Genomic DNA, 21,389 nt, shown 5'->3' with positions numbered 1-21,389 from the left:
ATAGGGTAGTTCTATTTTTAACTTTTTGAGGAACCTCCATACTGTTCTCCAGATTGGCTGCACCAATTTGCATTCCCACTAACAGTGTAAGAGGATTCCCCTTTCTCTGCATCCTGGCCAACACCTGTTGTTTCTTGTGTTGTTAATTTTAGCCATTCTGACAGGTGTGAGGTGGTATCTCATCACGGTTTTGATTTGTATTTCCCTGAAGATTAGTGATGTTGAGTATCTTTTCATGTGTCTGTTAGCCATCTGGATGTCTGCTTTAGAAAAGTCTCTATTCAGTTATTTGTTTTTTGGGTGCTGAGTTTGATAAGTTCTTTGTAGCTTTTGGATACTAGCCCTTTATCAGATGTGTCATTTGCAAATATCTTCTCCCATTCCATAGGCTGCCTTTTAGTTTTGTTTTTTTAAAGATTTCATTTATTTATTTGAGAGAGAGAGAATGAGAGACAGAGAGCATGAGAGGGAGGAGGGTCAGAGGGAGAAGCAGACTCCCTGCCGAGCAGGGAGCCCCATGCGGGACTCGATCCTGTGACTCCAGGATCATGACCTGAGCCGAAGGCAGCCGCCCAACCAACTGAGCCACCCAGGCGCCCCTGCCTTTTAGTTTTGTTAATTGTTTCCTTTGCTGTACAGAAGCTTTTTATCTTGATGAAGTCCCAATAGTTCATTTTTGCTTTTGTTTCCCTTGCCTGTGGTGACTTGTCTAGCAAGACGTTGCTGCAGCCGAGGTCAAAGAGGTTTCTGCCTGTGTTCTCCTCTAGGATTTTGATGGATTCCTGCCTCACATTAAGGTCTTTCATCTGGGATCTCTTTTATAAGGACACTAATCCCATTCATGAGAGCTCTATCCTCCTGACCTAATCACCTCCTGATGGCCCCATGTCCCAGTACCATCACATTTTGGATTAGGTTTCAACATATGTATTTTAGGAGGAACACAGTCTATAGCAGTGATATAATACAGGTATTAAGGGTACATCTGTATTCAAACAGATTTGGGTTCAAATCCTGGCTCTCGCTTTGTGTCCTTGCCCAAGTTAATTACCTTCTCTAAACCTCACTTTTCTTATCTCATAAACTTTGTGAGGATTGAGAACATGCAAGAGCATTTAGTGCAGCATCTGGCACATAATAAAGAGGGCAGGCTCTCTCATGCCTTTGTACATGCCTTTCCCCTGCAGCATGCCTAAACAATCTCCATATTCTTCCTTCAAGAATGTGAGGCTAAGTTTTCAGCAATTTTGGTCCCATCCTTTTATTTTATTTTATTTTATTATGTTATGTTAATCACCATACATTACATCATTAGTTTTTGATGTAGTGTTCCATGATTCATTGTTGGCATATAACACCCAGTGCTCCATTCAATACGTGCCCTCTTTAATACCCTATCACCAGGCTAACCCCTCCCTCCACCCCCTCCCCTCTAGAACCCTCAGTTTGTTTCTCAGAGTCCATAGTCTCTCATGGTTCGTCTCCCCCTCCGATTTCCCCCTCCTTCATTTTTCCCTTCCTACTATCTTTTTTTTTTTTTTTAAACATATAATGTATTATTTGTTTCAGAGGTACAGGTCTGTGATTCATCAGTCTTAACACAATTCACAGCGCTCACCATAGCACATTGGGGAGGGTAGGTTCCACCCTTTCTTTTCTTTTCTTTTCTTTTTTTTGTAAGATTAAGACAACATCACCTTGTCTGTGATGTCTTCCTTGCCTTTAACTCTACTTCTTTCACGAGGACACTTCCTCACCCTTTCCCTCTGAGCTTCCATCTGTCTGTCAGCACTTCTCTCACTGTGCCCCTTTTCACTGCACATGCCGAATTCTTCTACAAGACTCTGAGATGAGGTGCATGGACAGTATCTTTTCATCACTGCATCCACCTCACTAAGTGCAATGTTTGATTACATAATAGATGCTCAGTAAATATTGACTTGCTGAATGAAAATATGAAGTATTCTTGGGAACCCAGCCAGAAAAGTAGTCTATAATTCAGAGCAGAGAGAAGAGACAGAGTGCAGCCAAAGATTTTATTCCCCCCAAACTGTTATGAAAATTTTCAAATATGTAGAAAAGTACAAAAAACTGTACAGGAAACATCCATCAACCCACCACCTAGGTTTTACAATTAATATTTTGTTACATTTTCTTTGTCACTTACCTATCGATCCATCTACCCTTCTGTTCAATTGATCAATCCATTTTAATATTTTAAGGCATTCAGAATTGCTTTTGTATGTCTTTATACCTTATGCCTAATAGTGCAACATGTATATTATTAGCTAGAGCTCAGTATTTGCTAACGGTTTTCTTTTGTAGGTACAATTTACTTTCAATGAAGTATACAAATATTAGGAGTGCCATTTCATTAATTTTGACAAATGCATATACTTGTGTAATCCAAGACATAGATGTTCTGTCATGTCTTCACAGTTAATCCCTGACCCTTCACCCAGAAGCAATCTTTGTTTTGATTTTTTTTAACCATTTATTGCTTTGATTTGTAGAACTTTATATTAGTGGACCCACAGAGGAGAATCATTTTCATGGAAGATGTAGTTCACACAGCATAATAGTTCGAGATTCTTCCATGTTACAGGTGTACGTGATTCATTACTTTTTGTTGCTGAGGAGTGCTTCGTAGATATCCCTTATCTGAGGCTGCTTATAGTTTGGGGCTATTATAAATAAAGCTGCTGAAAATATGTCTTAGCCTTATATCAGTCTTTCTTGTATACATTTGCATGCATTTCTCTTGGATGAATACATAGATATGGAATTGCTGAGTCATAAGGTAGGTGTATGTTTAGTTTTCTAGAAAACTGTCAAACAATTTTACAAAGTAGTTTTACTGTTTTACACTCCTTACTGACAGTGTTTGAGAATCCAAGGATACCAGCATTAGATGTACCAGTCTTTTTAATTTTAGTTTCTGGTGGCTATGTACTGATGTCTCACTGTGGCTCTAATTTCATTTTAATATATTGACTAATGATGTTGAACACTTGGCCCTGTTCTTACCGGTCATTCATAGATAACCCTTTGTGAAGTGTCTCTTCAAATCTTTTGCTTTTAAACTTGAGTTGTTTGACACTGAGTTGTAGGAGTCCTTTATGTATATGATGCAAGACTTTTTCCAGATATGTTTGCAAATATTTTCCCAGTCTGTGGTTTACCTATTTATTTTCTTAACAGTATCTTTTCATCATTGGAGGTTTTTTAAATTTGATAATGTGTACTGTATCAGTTTATTCTTTTATAGTTAGTGCTTCTGTGTCCTGACTAAGAAACCTTTGCCTTCACCAAGTTACAAAGATACTCTGTTTTCATTGAGTAGCCTCATAGTTTTAGTTTTATGTTTAGAACTGTGATAAGTCTGAAATTAATTTTTGTGTATGAAGTGAGGTAGGTATCAAGGTTCATTTATTTTCCCCATATGGATATCCAACTTTTTGAGTACATTCATTGAGACAATTTTCATATACTTACATGTTTACATATATAAACAATTTTATTTTCCTCATTGTATTATCTTGGTAACTTTGTTGAAATCAAATGACTTTATAAGTGTGCTTATAGTTCTAGACTTTTTATTGTTCACTGATTTTTTTTGTCTATCCTTGTATTAGTTTTATACTGTCTTGAATATTGTAATTTTACAGTAAGTGTAGTAACGGCTTCTCTTCTGTTACTCCTTTTTCCAGAATTTCCACTCTCACTTTCTAGCCATTACCCTAATCTGTTCTCTGGTTCTTCGAGCCAATTAAGACTGCAGTTTTATGTCCAACTTTTAGCCATCCAATGTGGTATCACTGATCTTCAGCAAAAGCCACAAAGAATGGGAATTTTACCCAGTGTCATTCCCCTCTTCTTAGTTTATTCTCCCCTCCAGTTTCTGACTGCTTTCGTTTAGCTCATCAATGTCTTCAGGTAACTGTTGTTATGTATTTATCCAGATATAGTTTAAATTTGTTGCCAGAGGGAAGGTTGGCCCAGTAGGAGCTACTCTCCCATTACAGAAGTGGTACCCAGGTGGTTTTTAAAAGTCAGACTGAGCAGGCATCTGGCCAAAGATGCAATTAAAGTAAGGAATGGGGAGAGGTTTGGTGCAAAGAGGAGCAAGTTTTGAATAGAGGGAAAGGATTCAGTTCACCTCAGTTAGAGAAGGCTTAGACTAAAGCCAAACGGTGCTTGGAAAAACGCCAAGGGAAAGAACTTGCTAGAACACTGTTTTTAATTTATTTTATTTTTAATTAAATATTTATTTGAGAGAGAGAGGGTGGGGCAGAGGGAAAAGCAGAAGGAGAAACAGATTCCCCGCTCAGCAGGGAGCCTGATGGGGGGCTGGCTCCCAGGACCCCGAGATCATGACCTGAGCAGAAGTCAGACACTTAAGTGACTGAACCACCCAGGTGCCCCTAGAACACTGTTTTTTAAACTGTGAATTATAAAATCAATTTAGTAGATGGCCCCTGGAAGGTCATTTTTGCTTCTAACTTAAAACCATAAAACAAGTAGAAAGTAAGATCATTGCATTACTGATCTGTACTTTCATCCTTAGCTCTCTAATTAGAGAATAGTCTCTGGAGTCACTGAATTCATACTTTCTCTGTCTGATGTGTCATGGACCTTCATTTTTTGCTGGACTTATATGTTGAGCATATAAACAGCACACTTCTCAATAAATGTTAAATATACTTCTGTAAATAGATCAAACATTGATTAAAATGATGTCAGGTTTGATGAAGCATGACTGGCTTTTGGAGATCCATAGTTTTAAGGAATCCTTAACTGGCATCTTTCATGGGGGAGGGGAAGCCTTGAAAATATATTCATCATTCATGTAACATGCTCTCTCATCAACAAATCCCAGAGTTCCTTCTTCATGAAAAAGGTAGTGACCAAGCACTATCAGGAATGCTTCAAATTGGGATAGTATTAGAACCTTTTGACTCTTTCTTCCTTTTTTGTTCCTTTTCTATTCTCTCTGTAACTCTTCTCCCAACCCCTAATATACACACCCATGATGAGGTCTGGATAAAAGTACAAATTAAGCAATCAGAACTATAACTGTATAAATCAAATAAAATTAAATAAGTGAAAGGATGCTAATGCATCTTTCAATTTTTAAAATTAGGCAGAGCTCTGGAAATTGTTGATAATGAAGAAAAAGCTCCTTTCAGATTCATTAGGTAATGTTTCCATGATCTAATTTTTCTCTCATTAGAAGAGAGTGTGATAATATCATCATTAGCAGAAGAAGGTTAAAAGAGAACAATAGTACTTCAAAAGACACCATTAAGAAGGTGAAAAGGCAGGGCACAGACAGGGAGAAAATACTGACAACACATATGTCTGACAGTGGATTTGTGAACAGAATGTATCAAGAACTCCAATGAATCTAATTAAACCTAATTAAACAAATGGGCAAGAGCTTGAAGAGACAGTCACAAAAGAATATATATCAATTGCCTAGAAGCAATGATAATACACTCTACATTGTTAGCATTCAGGGAAATGCAAATCAAAACCACAGGGATTAATAAAAGGAAAAAGACTGTAGTATCAGATATTGACAAGGATTTGAAGCAGTGAGTACTCATAGTTTGCTGCTATAAGTGTAATGCTTGAGTTACAACCACTTTGGAAGACACATTGGCAATTTGTTATAAACATGCACTTATCATTTAAACCTTGAACTTCCACTCTTGGGCATTTACTTAAAGAGAATAAAAACCTATATCCATTAAAAAAAACCCTTGTGTATACATAGCAGCTTTATTCATACTAACCAAACATGAAAAAACCCAAATGTTCGACAGGAGAAAGGATAAGCAAATTGTGGTATGTTTACACAGTGGAATACTACTCATCAGTGAAAAGGTGACCTACTGATGCATGCAGCAACAGGGAGGAATTTCTGAAACATTATACTGAGTAAAAGAAGCCAGACACAAAAGAGTTTATATGATTGCATTTGTATGAGATTGTTTTAAAAATGCAAAGCTAATAATATATTGTGATAAAGGGTGCCTGGGTGGCTCAGATGGTTAAGCGTCTGCCTTCAGCTCAGGTCATGATCCCAGGGTCCTGGGATCGAGTCCCGCATTGGGCTCCCTGCTCGGCAGGGAGCCTGCCTCTCTCTCTCTCTGTGTCTCTGTCTCTTATGAATAAATAAATAAAATCTTTAAAAAATATATATTGTGGTAAAAATCAGACCAGTGGTTGTCTGGAGTGGAGGTGGTTGACTGCAAAGAGGCATGAGGGACGTTGTGGAATGATGGAAATATTCTGTAACGATGTGGTTACATAAATGTAATTATGTACTTATAAATCCCAACTCAAGGACTAATGTATGCATTTCACTAGATACAAACTCTATTTCAAGACAGGTTTTTTTTTTTTAGAAAAAAAAAAAAAAGTTCCAGACCCGTATTCTGACTACCTTGGCATATGGAAGCTACCACACTTAGCCTCCTCCCTATGGTAACTCTTTCTAGTAACCTTTAATAACCACTGCCCTGGACAGAGACAGTTTTTATACTCACAAAATCATAATGCATTTTATTAAGCACATTAAATGGAAAGTCCCTCACTGAAATGAAGCACAACACATAGATTGGGATCCATGGGATGGGATACATGTCTGGGATTCAAACAGCACAATTGGGATGTTTGTCTTTGCATTAGAACTCCCACATCAACTCTAGAACCTTCCCACCCTCTTCTACTCTTTGCGTCAGCCTCCTATGGTGTCATTTGCCTGACTACAAATCGTAATGGAGCTTTTAAAATTAGGTGCTCTGAGCATCTCTTTATTCCAGATTCTAAAGATGAACCTGGGGATAATGGGACATCTAGAATTAGGAACTGTGCAACATCTTTGGGGGATCCCACTGTGCTAATGACTCACACATTTAAGTTGAAGCATCAGTGAAATTGTGGTGGACAGCCCAGGGTCAAGATCAAGCAGCAGCCTGGTGTTAACTTATGTTAAAATCTGTGAATGTTTATAGTACTTCTTTCTCTTCATCTCTTCTCCAGGCCTACTCTGTCTATGATGAAGACATTGGCTACTGTCAAGGACAGTCTTTTCTGGCTGCTGTATTACTGCTGCATGTGAGTAATTTTCCATGTGATAAATGGCATGGTGCTGCCAAGTTCATTTTATTTTCTAGTTGGTTTTGTTCTTCCTTCCTATTTTCCACTTATCTGATGGAGATTACACATGGCACATCTTTTCTAAAAGGTACCTTTGGTGATAAAGCAAGAGATCTGATGTCAGGTACAGGACAGTTTCTCAATTGAATTAATAATGCTGACAGGAAGGAGATAAATTGCTTATTTGGAGTTATTTTTAATGAGAATCCTCTAGAATCAAAGAAGTCAACGTAACTGCTCAGATACAAGCAGGACTAGAACCATTACGAAGGAATATGGCAAGGAAGTCTTATCTTTTCTGCGATTTATTTTTGTATACTCTTTTTCCTCTCAGTCACCTTCATTTAACGGAACATTTATTGATCATCAGTCTGTCAGGGCTAAGCTAAGAAGTGGGATTACAAATATGAAAAATTTATCATTTGTGTTCTCAAAGGCCTCAGAATGGGGCACAAGTACTGTAAGCACATACTTATTATTTTTATCCTTTTTACGTGTCTTTACTGATTTTTCTGATGTTCACTAAAGAGCTTAGAGTGTGCCAAGTAAAAGCAATACACAGAGTAAGAGTATAGAGAGGAGAATTACCCAACCCAGCTCTACTAGAACTTTCAGGAAAGACTTTCTGGAGGAGATGGTATCCTTGCCCAGATGGAAATAATTGAGGCTGCAAAAGGGAGGGAGTAGAGATAGCTAAATAAGAGGAACAACATGAGCAAATATATGGAAACATAAAAGGTCACAGCATGTAAAGGAAACAGTATGAAATTACAGTTTCTGTTCAGTTACTATGGGAAATGTATGCAAAGACAGGTATGAGATAAAAATGGTCAGATGGGCAGGGACCAAATCATAAAGACTCTGTAATCATGTCAAGAAAGGTGGGCTTTATTCTAAAGCTAGAGAGGAGCCATTGATCAGTTTGAAGCAAGGGAAGGACAGTTAGATGTTCATTTCAGATAAATTCTTCTTATACCCTTGAGGAGGGTGAAATTAAAGGAGACAAGCAGCAGCAGAGAGACAGGTTAGGAAATATCAATCTAAACGAGAGATGTTGAGACCCAGAGAAAAAGAAGCTTAATTAAGAAACATGCAGGAGGCAAAATTGGTAAGTTTTATGGAAGGATTGACAAAGGAAGAGTCAAAAGTAACATGTCTACTTTTCTAGCTTTGGTGACTTGATGACTTGTGGTATTTTTTTTTCTTTGACTTATGGCATTTTTAGCTCAGATAGAAAATGCATCCATTGAGATTGAATGGAGAAACATGATTAAGAGTTGGTGATGAATTTTATTTTGAATTCTTTGAGTTTGGGATATTTTGGGGACATCTGAGTGAAGCTGTCCACCAAGAAGGTGGATGCTGGAGACTGATGCTGAGGGAGAAATCATAGCTGAAGTCACGAGAGTAGACCAGATCATCTAAGAAAAAGAAATAGAATTCCTGGGAATTCCAGATATTTAAAGGGCTGATGAGGAACAGATATTCCTGGCGAATTTCTAATTTTCAGTAAGGAGGAAGCAGTGTCTTCTGTCAAACGCAGCAAAGAGGTCAAGCAAGTTTAAAGCAAAAGCATTTAAGTTTGCATTCTGGAAATGAAGAGTGATTACAGTAAATTCATGGTCCTAATTCTGATAACTTGATTCTAATGATAATAATGGTATACAATGGTTCTGTTGTGAAAATCACTTTATTTAACTTTGATTTCTTCTTCTGTTGCATTATCATCTGTTTATGGTCTTCTTGATCTTTTCCTTGTTATTCTTCTTTCTTTGACATCTCTGTGGCCCATCTTCTTGGTATTCCCTTGATTCCTATAATCAAGCACTTTATGGCCACAAATTCCCAGGGCCCTTGTTCTGCTACTAAACCCACCTAGTGTCTAACATAGTCAGCTCTCTTATGCAGGGGGGCTGGAGACTGCACCCAGTGACATGAGTGTGTTCACCAAGGTTCAGAATCACTTTTCCTCTAATCACTCTGATGAGAAGCCAAAGTGGAAGCCATGGGTGGTGAAATTTTGTCTTCCACAAAGTAATCTTTGCATATATCAGTTTAGCAGTTTAGACCTGTAGCCTTGTTAAACACATTACAATATGTTGATTAAACTCCAGTGAGAAGAACATCTCTCTAAGATATCTGTTCTCAGATTTAACAGAGGGTTAGTTAAGTATGAGTTCATATTTATTTGGAAATACTTCCCCACACACACAAAAAAAGAGTCAGTAATCCAAATAACTAGAAAACTCAAATACCTAGGATTTTCTTCTACATTATCTACCCTCATATTGTAAGGATCACATGCCAAGTCAGCACTCTAAAACTGCTTTCGAACTATGTCTCAAGATGGGTAGACATTCAGTCCAGTTTCTCATACTTTCTACAATAATAGAATTATGCAGTTCTTGCCATGGCTTATAAAAATAACTGGAAATATAGAAATACCTTCAGAACCTTTGAGGAAAGTTTCACTAATATTCAGCATAGTGCTAATGAGAAACATATTATTGTAATTTTTAATTGAGAGTATATGCAATAATTCTTTTTTTTTAAAGATTTTATTTATTTATTTGACAGAGAGATACACAGAGAGAGAGGGAACACAAGCAGGGGGAGTGGGAGTGGGAGAGGGAGAAGCAGGCCTCCCGCAGAACAGGGAGCCCGATGTGGGGCTCGATCCCGGGACCCTGAGATCATGACCTGAGCCGAAGGCAGATGCTTAACGACTGAGCCACCCAGGCGCCCTGAGATAATTCTTTTAATCAGCATATTCCATTAACTGATCAACCCATCCATTAATGAATTCTAATGAGAGAAATTAACTGTAATTTTTTTCTTTTTCATATTTTTGTGTCTGTGGTTTAAACAGGTAGAAGAATACAGTCTAGCTTAAATAATTCATCAAATACGCTATCTCAAGTTCTAGGGGTGTTACTAATTTTTTATCGGTTACATAAGCAGTTGCTTCTTTCTGCTGCCAGACATCCTTTGGCAGCTCCATATTAATCATTGTCAGAACCTGATTCTTTTGGGGATGCTGTCTTTTCCTCCCCCATGGTCATTTATATTTCACATTCACTGCCTACGAGGAAAGGAAGATCAAAAATGAAAGTATTCAAAAACAAAAGTTTAGAATTTTTAAGGTTTTCCATTGTCTAAGTAGTTTTAAGAAATAATTAGCTCTCTTGGTGCTTGAAAATTTCCCGATGCTTTGATAATAGCTTTGTAATTTGTATTTTAAGCAGTAGAAGACTAGTTTATCACAGTAGTTGCTATTACATCTATTGATAGAATTACAAGAAATTTATCCTTTACAGTTGGTCAAGAATGTTATAGCACAGATAAGTAATATCCTCATTGTAGTATTAATCATTGCTTATTTGGAAATATAATAAATAATGTCCTTTTATATATTTCATTTATTCTAAAAATCATATAAAATATTTTAAATAATTTTTAACCCAGTATATTTTTCTAACATACTTAGTGTCAAGTAGTTTTAAATTTTTTTATGTAACATATGCTTTCCTTGACCGTCAGAAAATCATGTTCCTTTTTAAGGTTAAATTACTGTATGTATACTACTATGGGCATGTGGAAGTTTTCCAACTGCAGAAAGGATTATTTTTGGATAATCCAGAATGTTTAAAATTACTGAATTTTTAAAAAACACTGTGACTAGGCACAATTCCTTTGGAAACCAAAGGCTTTATCTGACAAAGATATGCATACCCAGCAATTCCACTCCTAGATACTCATCCTCGTCAAATTTACGCACATGTATACCAAAATTGTGTATTAGAATTGTCCCAGGATCAGTGTTTATAACAAACAACCCAAATGTCCACTATTAGAATGTTTAATACTAGAATTGTAATTAGACATTAAAATGGAAAAATTGTGATATATTTAATAGTAGAACACTATATAACAATGAAATGAATGTTTTACACTACATAAGTTAATGCAAATGAATCACACAAACATAAGGTTTAGTAAGAAAGCAAAGTATATCATTTGGTATGATTCCATTTCATATGAAGTTCAATAGCAGACAAAACTAAATTCTATTCGTAGGATGCTACCTAGATGGAAAATATAAATAACACCAATGAAGTGATTATTGATAAAGTCAGGATAGTGATTTCTTGACAAATTGGGAGTCATGATTGGGGTGGGACATACAGGGATCTTCAGGAGTATTGAAAGTATTCTGTTTCTTAACCTGGGTGGTAGTTACACTTGTCTTTATAATTATTTGACTTTACTTTATGATCAAGTTATTTATTAAAGTATGCATTTAACTTTTTGCATTTTTGTGGATTGCATTTAAAAATGAAATAAAGTTTAAAAATTACAAATCCTTTACTGCAGTCCCCCAGAAAAGATAGGTTTAAGGTAAGATTTCACCAATGGACTTAAGAAATGAGAAACAGAGCTACTTCTTAGTTTTCCTAAAAGATTTCCACAGAATCCAAGGTACAAGATCCCTGGAGGACTCTGATTGGCCTATCTTGGGAACCTGCTGCCATCCCTGAATCAGTTACTGAGGCCAGGACAGTATGATATTCTGATTGGCTTGGCCCATGTCTTGAGTCCATCTTGTTGCTGATAGTGAACTGGATCAGCTTCTCCCTACAAGGAAAGGGTATTTGATTCCAGATGAGAGCAAGATAGGATGCTAGACAGATACATCACATCATCTACTAGTGATATCTTTACACCAAGAGTTTTAGTGTATTTTAAATAAGTCCTTCTATACTCCCAAATCACTTTTTCCTTAAAATGCAAGAAATTTTCCTGTTCTAAGTTAATTCTTGTATTTTCTTGACATCTCCCTGTGAGTAAATACACTCAAGACATTTTACCTTTAAAAAATACTCTCTTGGGGGGGTGCCTGGGTGGCTCAGTTGGTTAAGTGTCCCACTCTTGATTTCAGCTCAGGGCATGATCTTAGGGTTGTGAAGTCGAGCCCCTCATCAGGCTCCATGCTGGGTGTGGAGTCTGCTTAAGATTCTCACTCTCTCGGGGCACCTGGGTGGCTCAGATGGTTAAGCATCTGCCTTCGGCTCAGGTCATGATCTCAGGGTCCTGGGATTGAGCCCCGCATTGGGCTCCCTGCTCAGCGGGGAGCCTGCTTCTCCTCTCCTTCTACTGATCCCCTGCTTGTGCTCTCTCACGCTCTCTGTCAAATAAATAAAATCTTTTAATTAAAAAAAAAAAAAGATACTCTCTCTCTCCCTCTGCCCCTCCACCTCCCATATGCATGCACGCATGTGCTCTTTCTCTCGCTCTCTCAAAAAAAAACAAAACAAAAACTCTCTTGATCTCCCATTAACTATCTTAGGTTTCTTTGCCCTTTCAAAGCTGAACTCCTTCACAGATAATAAAAGCATGACTATGAATTTGAATTGTGGTTTAATACCTTTCAAGTTCTGTGACCTTCAACAAGTTTCCTAAACTCTTTGATCTTCAGTTTCTTCATTTATTAAATGGAGATAATATTATCATTTTTCTAGGATTTTTGTGAATATTGGATACTTTATATTATCAATGTAAAGGGTCTTATTTTGTATCTGGCACCAAAAAGAATGCAATCATGGGATTAAATCCAGGCTTTACTTAATAGATGTGTAATTATTGGAAAATCACTTAACTTCTCCGAACTTCACCAGTTAATATTAAAAATGTAAAAATAATACCTACTTTACAGAATTTTTATGAGGATCAAAAGGGGTTATGAATGAATGCCTCTAATAATGTTGTTTGCTGCTATTTGTTCTAGAATTGGCTTAATTATTTGCCTAGCCTTTCCTTTTGGACCCTTGTCCCACTAGCTTAAATTGATTACACAGAGCATACTAATGTTATACAATATGTCTTATGACTTATAAATAGACATTCAGTTTAAATGTATTTTAGTATACATTTGATTTAAAAGGAAAATGAAAAGCTAGAAGTTTTCATTTTATTTGCTTTTCATATTGTAAATGGAAAATGAACACTCATGAGTTCATGATTTTCAGAGTTCTCACTAGCATTTACCTTTGTTGAAGAAAATGAAAAATTAGTGTAACTTTCATTGCCTTCATAGAAAAACATAGATTTATTATAAAAACATGTGAAACACAATCATGCAGAACAGAAAATTTAGTTTTATCCAAATAAGGGGATTATTTTATATTATCAGCATGTAATTTTACTTTGAAATACATCTTGATGTGTTACATCAGGTGAGCTTTAAAGACTTTTGAAGTACATGGACCTGCTTTGTTTTATGATTAATTGCAGAAAGAAGCAGTGAAGCTTGGAGACTGTCTCCATTCAGTGTTAGTACAGATGGCAGATCCTTATCAACATTTGTTACCAAACAATGATTACATCATGATTGATTCTCAGATTATGCATGTGAGGCAGGTATTTAGTTTTGTATTTCATAGAACCATGGATGATATTTTGATATCTTAAATTATAATATTTTAATATTTGTCTCCTCCTTTCCCCAATAAAACAACACTGATTCTATGACAAAGCTCCTATACACAACAAAGGTGGATATTCAATATTAGAGATCCACTGTGTTCCAACATCTTAATATTGTTTTAAACAATATATTGGTTGGCAGTTCTGCCTGATTTGGATCCCTAGTCAATGGGCCAGACTGGCTATGGAACCTGTGGAACCCTGCTCAGGCAGGGAAGCAAATTCATAGCCCCACCAAGTGGCTGAGCTTAGCCTTCAGTCTTGACCCTATAGGAAACCTGGCCAGAGAATCTGAGCTGCTGCAGACCCCATCCTATAGCCCCATTCAAGCGGAGACCCAAGTCAGCAGCCCTCCCCAACTGTTGAACATAGCCTCTGGCCTTTAAGTGACCCTGGGCAGCCTCAAAGCCTAGCCCACAGTACCACCAAGCCAGAGTGCCCAGCCTGCAGTCTTGCCCAGCCACAGAGCCTAGGCTACACTCCTACCCAATTCCTGAACATAGCCTGCAGCCTCACCTGATCAGGAAGCCTGGACAGTAATTCCACATGACCATAGAACAGTCTCTAGCCTCACTCAACTGTGGGATACAGCTGGAGACCCCTCCTGACCAGAGAGCTCAACCAGTTACCTTGGCCAACAGCAGAGCACAGCCAATAGCTTACCTGATTGTGAAGCCAAGCCTGTGGTCCTGCCTAACTTGGATACAGCCTGGGGCCTTACCTGAACACAAAGTCCAGCCCACAGCACCATCTGGTCTGGCACAACCTGAGACCCCACTTGACCAGGAGCTATTTCAGAGCTCAACCCATAACCCTGCCTAATTGTGGAGTCTAACTAGTGGCACCACCCTGCCAAGGAAGATAGCCTCTGATCTTGTTCATCTGAAAGTGAATGCAGAGCCCAGCTAGTGGCCCCACCTGAGTGGAGCTTGGCCAGCAGCCCCACCTCGTCAGACAGCCCACCCACTGGTCCTACTTGAATATTGAGCATAGCCAGTAGGCTCACCCAACTGTGTAGCCCAGCCAATACCATCCCCCCTGGCCTTAAAGCATGAGCAGTGGCCTCACTCAACTAGATTGATAGCAAGCCCTGCTTGCCCCTGAATACTACCAACTGGTCCATCCAGTACCCTAAGCTGAGCTAACTGGTGAAGGTCTTTGCATGCCAGAGCAAACTGTAATATGTGGAAGAGGGGACCACTTACTCAAGTATGCAGATAACAATGCAAGGAATCAAGGATCATGAAGAATCGGGTACCTTTGATACCACCAAAGGAAACCAAAAAATCTCAAATAACTAAAGAAACCCAGATCTATGAACTGTCTGACAAAGAATTCAGAATTCAGAATAATCCCTTTAAAGAAGTTCAATGAACTATAAGAACACACAGATCACTAAATAAAATTAGGAAACGAAAATGAAATCAACAAAGAAATAGAAACCATCGGGCGCCTGGGTGGCTCAGTTGGTTAAGCGACTGCCTTCGGCTCAAGTCATGATCCCGGAGTCCCGGGATCGAGTCCCACATCGGGCTCCCTGCTCAGCGGGGAGTCTGCTTCTCCCTCTAACTCTACCCCCTCTTGCGCTCTTTCTCTCACTCTCTCTCTCTCTCTCTCTCAAATAAATAAATTAAAAAAAAATCTTTAAAAAAAAAAGAAATAGAAACCATCAAAAAAGCAGATTCTAGAGCTGAAGAATACAATGACTGAACTGAAGACTTTAATAGAAAGCTACAAAAGACTTGACCAAACATACAAAGGAATCGGTGAACTAGAAGATAGGTCATTTGAAACTATCAAGTCAGAGGGGCAAAAAGAAAATGAAAAAGAGTGAAGAAAGCCTACAGGAGTTATGGGACACCATCCCATGAAACAATATATACATTATGGGAATCCCAGAAGGAAATTAAAAAGGGACAGAAAGTCTGTTTAAAGCAATAATGGCTATAAGCCTTCTGAACTTGGGGATACAAAAGGACTTACAGACTTATGAGGCCCAGAAGACTCTAGATGGTTAGAATCTGAACAGGGTTATAACAAGACACATTATAATTAAGTTGTCAAAACTCAAAGAGAATTTTGAGAGCAGCAAAAAGAAAGCTACTCATCACATGCAAGGGAACTCTCCAGATGACTATTCAGTTTCTGAACAAAAACATTATAGGCTAAGAAAGAGTGGGATGATATATTCAAAGAAAGTATTGAAAGAAAAAGAATATTATACCTAGCAAAGCTAACCTTCAAAAATGAAGGAGAGATACTTTCCCAGACAAACAAAAGCTGAAGGTGTTCATCATCACTAGACCTCCCTTACAATAAATGCTAAAGGGCATTCATCAAGCTGAATTAAAAGGATGCTCATTAACATTGTAAAGACATACAAATGTGTAAAATTCACTGGTAATGGTAATTATGTAGTCAAAGTCAGATTCTGTAATATGTAATGATAGTACATAATTCACTTATAACTCTTGTGTAAAGTTAAAAAAACAAACATATTAAAAATAACCATAACTACAATAATTTTTCCTACACAATATAAAAAAGATGTATACTGTAACATCAGTAACCTAAAGTGTGAGGTGGGGGAGAAGTGAAAGTACCAAGTTTCTATATACTATCAAAGTTAAGTTTTCATAAACCTAAAATAGGATGTTATAACTATAAGACATTTTAAGTAAGTTTCATGGTAACCATAAAGCAAAAACTGACAGTAGATTCACCAAAGATAAAGAGAAGAGAAAACATTCTGCTACAAAAGTCATTAAATCGGAAGACAGCAAGAGAGAAAGCAAGAAACAAAGAACCCACAAAATAGTCAGAACACAGCAAAATGTCAATAATGAGTTGCTACCTATTAATAATTACTTTAAACATAAATGGATAAATTCTCCAATCAAAAGATATAGAAGAACTGATCGGAGGGAAAAAAAACAAAAAAACAAAAATAAGACCCAACTATATGCTGCCTATAAAGAGACTCACTTTAGTCATAAGGATACGCATAGACTGAGAATGAAAGGAAAAAAAAGATATTTCAAACAAATGAAAGTAGAGGTGGCTATATTTATATTAGACGAAATAGATTTTAAGCTAAAAAGGGTCAAAAAAGACAAAGTCGTCATATAATGATAAAAATGTCATCAAGAAGATATAACAATTATAAATATGTATTTGCCCACATGGAGCACCTAAATATATAAAGCAGATAACAAACAAAACTAAAAGGAGAAATGAACAGCAACAATAATATTTGGGGACTTTAATACCTCACTGTCAACAATGGATAATCTAGGCAGAAAACTGATAAGGAAACAGCAGATTTGAACAGCACTGTAAGCCAAATGTACTGAACAGACATATACAAAACATTCCATCCCAAACCAGCAGACTACACATTCTTCTCAAGTTCACATGGGACATTTTCTAGGATAGATCATATGTTAGGCCATAGAAAAAAATCTCAAGAAATTTACGAATATAGAAATTATATGAAGTAGCCTTTGTAACCACAAAACTAGAAATCACTAATAGGAGAAGAGATGGAAAGTTCATGAATATGCAGAAATTAAATAACACACTCCTGAACATAACAGTGATTTAAAGAAGAAATCATAAGGGAAGTTAAAAAATATCTTGAGAAAAATGAAAATGGAAACACACCAAATGCAGCAAAAGCAGTTCTAAAAGGAAGTTTATTATGATAAATGTGTGCATCAAGAAAATAGTCATATCTCAAATAACCTAACTTTATACCTCAAGGAGCTAGAATAAGAAGAACAAACTAAGCCCAAAGTTAGTAGAAGGAAGAAGATAACAAAGACTGGAACAGAATAGCAAACAGAATTGAACATCACATTAAAAGGATCATACACCACAAGGAAGTGGGATTCATCCCTGGGATGAAAGATGGTTCATACACAAATCATAAATGTGGTACATCACATTAATAGGATGAAAGATAAAAATCATCTCAGTAGATGCAGAAAAAGTATTTGACAAAATTCAATGATAAATGACAAAAATCATGATAAAAATTCTCAACAAATTAGGTACAGAATGTATCTCATTATAATTAAGGCCATATATGACAAGCCAACAGCTAACATCATCCTCAGTGGTGAAAGGTTGAAAGCTTTCCCTCTAGTCATACAGATGACCAAGGGGTATAATAAAAGATGTTCAACATCACTAATTATCAGAGAAATGCAAATCAAAACGACAATGAAATATCACCTCATATATATTACAATGGCTCTTACCAAAAGGCAAGAAATAACAAGTGTTGGCAAAGATGTAGAGAAAAGGGAACCTTTGTGCACTATTGGTGGGAATGTAAATTGGTGCAGCCACTGTGGAAGACAGTATGGTGGATCTTCAAAAAATTAAAAGTAGAACTACCATATGATCAAATATTCAACTTCTGGGTATTTATCCAAAGGAAATAAGAATAAAGCAAAAAGATATATGCACCCCTATGGTCTCTGTAGCATTATTTACAATAGCCAAGATATGGAAGCAATCTAAGTAGCTTCTGATGGATGAATGGATATGGAAAATGTGTCTCATATATATATATATATATATGAATGAAATCTTGCTGTCTGCAACAACATGAATGGACCTTGAAGGCATTATGCTAAGTAAAATAAGTTAAAGACAGAAAGACAAATATATGATCTCACTTATATGCGGAATTTCAAAAAAAAAAGTTCGTAGACATAATTGATGGTTGCCAAAGGTGGGGGGTTAGGGGTGGATGAAATGGGTGAAGGGGGGTCAAAAGGTACAAACTTCCAATTAAATAAATAAGTCATAAGGATGTAATGTACAGCATAGTTAATAATACTGTATTGCATATTTGAAAAGTGCTAATAGAGTAAATCTTAAAAGTTCTCATTGCAAAAAAATTGAGCTATGTATGGTGATAGATGTTAACTAGACTTGTGATCATTTCACATTATGTACAGATATCAAACTATTAGGTTGTATACCTGAAACCAATATAATGTTATATGTCAGTTACATCTCCACTGAAAAAAAGAAAAAGAAAGCATTTTCTCTAAGACCAGGAACAATACAAGGTTGCCCACTCTCACCATTCCCATTAAACACAGTACTAGAAATCCTAGCCAGAGCAATCAGCCAGAAAAAGAAATCAAAGATATCCAAATCAAAAAGGGAAAAAATGAAAGTGTCTCTTTTTGCAGATGACATGGTCTTATATATAGAAAACCCTAAAGACTCCACCAAAAAAAAAAAAACCTGTTAGAACTAATCAGCAAATTCAGTAAAGTTGCAGGATATGGAATCAACATACAAACTTCACTTTTGTTTCTATGTGCTTAACAATGAACTATCTGGAAAAGAAATAAAACAATCCCATTTACAATAGTATAAAAAATTAAATATTTAGGAATAAATTGAATTAAGGAGGTGAAATAACTGTACACTGAGAACATTGATGAAAGAAATTGAATAAGACACAAATGGAAAGATACCTCATGCTCATGCCTCAGAAGAATTGGTAATGTCAAAATGTTCATACTAACCAAAGTCATCTACAGATTCAGTGCAATCCCAATGACAATTTTTCAAAATTAGAAAAAACAATCTAAAACTTGTGTGAAAACACAGAAGACCCTGAATAGCCAAAACAGTCCTGAGAAAGAAGAGCAAAGCTGGAGGCATCATACTTTCTGATTGCAAATTCTGTTATAAAACTATAGTAATCAAAACAGTATGGTACTGCCATAAAAATTGATATGTAGACCAATGGAACAGAACTGAGAGCCCAGAAATAAACTTATGCATATATTGTCAACTAATATTTGACAAGGAAGCTAAGAATATTTAATGGGGAAGTGATAGTTTCTTTAATAAACGGTGTTAGGAAAACTGGACAACCATATGCAAAAGAATAAAACTGCACCCCTATCTTATATCTCTTACAAAAATTAAAAATTTAATTAAAATTAAAATTATCTCTTAGAAATAAACATAGATAAAAAGCTTTTTGACATTAGTCTTGGCAATGATTTTTTTTTTATTTTTTTTATTTTTTATTTTTTTTTTAAAGATTTTATTTATTTTTATTTTTGAGAGAGAGAGAATGAGAGAGAGGGAGTACATGAGAGGTGGGAGGGTCAGAGGGAGAAGCAGACTCCCTGCCGAGCAGGGAGCCCGATGCGGGACTCAATCCAGGGACTCCAGGATCATGACCTGAGCCGAAGGCAGTCGCTTAACCAACTGAGCCACCCAGGCGCCCGGCAATGATTTTTTGATTATGACATCAAAAGCAACCGTGAGAGACTATGGACTCTGAGAAACAAACTGAGGGTTCTAGAGGGGAGGGGGTGGGGGGATGGGTTAGCCTGGTGGTAGGTATTAAAGAGGGCACATATTGAATGGAGCACTGGGTGTTATACGCAAACAACGAATCATGGAACACTGCATCAAAAAACTAATGATGTAATGTATGGTGATTAACATAACATAATAAAATTAAAAAAAAAAAGCAAAAGCAAAGATAAACAAGTGGGACTACATCACCTAAAAAACTTCTGCACTGCAGAAGAAATACCAACAAAATGAAAGGGCACCCTACACAATGGGAAGAAGTATTTGCAAACCACATATCTGATAAGGGTTAATATCTAAAACATATAAAGAACTCCTGTAACTCAAGAGAAAAAAAACAACCCAAATCATCCAATGAGAAAATGGGCAAATGACCTGAGTAGATATTTTTCCAAAGAAGATATTCAAAATCTAACAGGTATATTAAAAATTGTTCAACATCACCAATCATCATGCAAATCAAAAACAATGAGATATTGCCTCACACCTGTTAGAGTAGATATTATGAAAAAGACAAGAGGTAACAAGTACTGGCAGGGATGTGGAGAAAAGGGACCTTTGTGCACTGTTGGTGGGAATGTAAATTGGTGCAATTACTATGGAAAACAGTATGGAAGTTCTTAAAAAAATTAAAAGAAAACTACCATGTGATCTAGCAATTCTACTTCTGAGTATATATGCAAAGAGAATGAAATTACCATCTTGAAATAATATTAGCACCCCCATGTTCATAGCAGCATTATTTACAATAGACAAGACATGGAAACAACCTAAATGTCCATCAACAAGTGAATGGGTACAGATATTGTATATACATTTAATGGAATATTATTCGGTCATAAAAAAGGAAATCCTGTCATTTGTGACAACACGGATGAACCTCAGAGGCCTGTGCTAAGTGAAATAAGTCATACAGAGAAAGACAAATACTGTATGGTATCAGTTATATGTGGAATATAAACAAGAAGTCATAAAAGAGAGTAGATTGGTAGTTGCCACAGGGGGTGGGGGAAATGAGTGAGTTGTACCCATGGGTACAAACTTTAAGGTATAAAATTAATAAGTTCTGGATATGTAACAGTTTGGTGACTATAGTTGACAATACTGTATTGTGTATTTGAAAGTTGCTAAGAGAGATCTTAACAGTTCTTACTACACACAAAAATTGTAACTATGTGAGGTGATGGATCTGTTGTGGTCATTATTTAGAGATTATGTTGCCTAAAGCTAGACATGAAGGATAACAGCTCTAAGACTCCTCACTCCCCCAAATACAGATTTAAAAAAAAAATAAGGTTATAGACTGGGATTGTCATTTTATTTGGGGGAATCAAATTCAAACTTAAAAATTCTTTTGTTTTTGAAGAACTGTATTAAAT

At 36.6% G+C, this 21,389-nt stretch overlaps 1 protein-coding gene across 4 annotated transcripts in view; it reads left to right on the top strand.

Moving 5' to 3' along the window:
* The window catches only part of RABGAP1L (RAB GTPase activating protein 1 like), a 769,071-nt gene that overhangs the window by 479,270 nt on the left and 268,412 nt on the right, over positions 1–21,389 (top strand). For all 4 annotated transcript variants that reach the window (XM_035010758.1, XM_035010757.1, XM_035010762.1 and 1 more), the window contains one exon: positions 7,051–7,125. In XM_035010758.1, coding sequence (XP_034866649.1) covers positions 7,051–7,125 — 75 coding nt within the window. The remainder of the gene's footprint in view (positions 1–7,050; positions 7,126–21,389) is intronic.

The sequence above is a fragment of the Mirounga leonina genome, unplaced genomic scaffold (assembly GCF_011800145.1).
Source record: "Mirounga leonina isolate KUSES-001 unplaced genomic scaffold, KU_Mleo_1.0 Mir_154, whole genome shotgun sequence".
Taxonomy (NCBI): domain Eukaryota; kingdom Metazoa; phylum Chordata; class Mammalia; order Carnivora; family Phocidae; genus Mirounga; species Mirounga leonina.
This window is presented reverse-complemented; position numbering and strand designations above follow the sequence as displayed.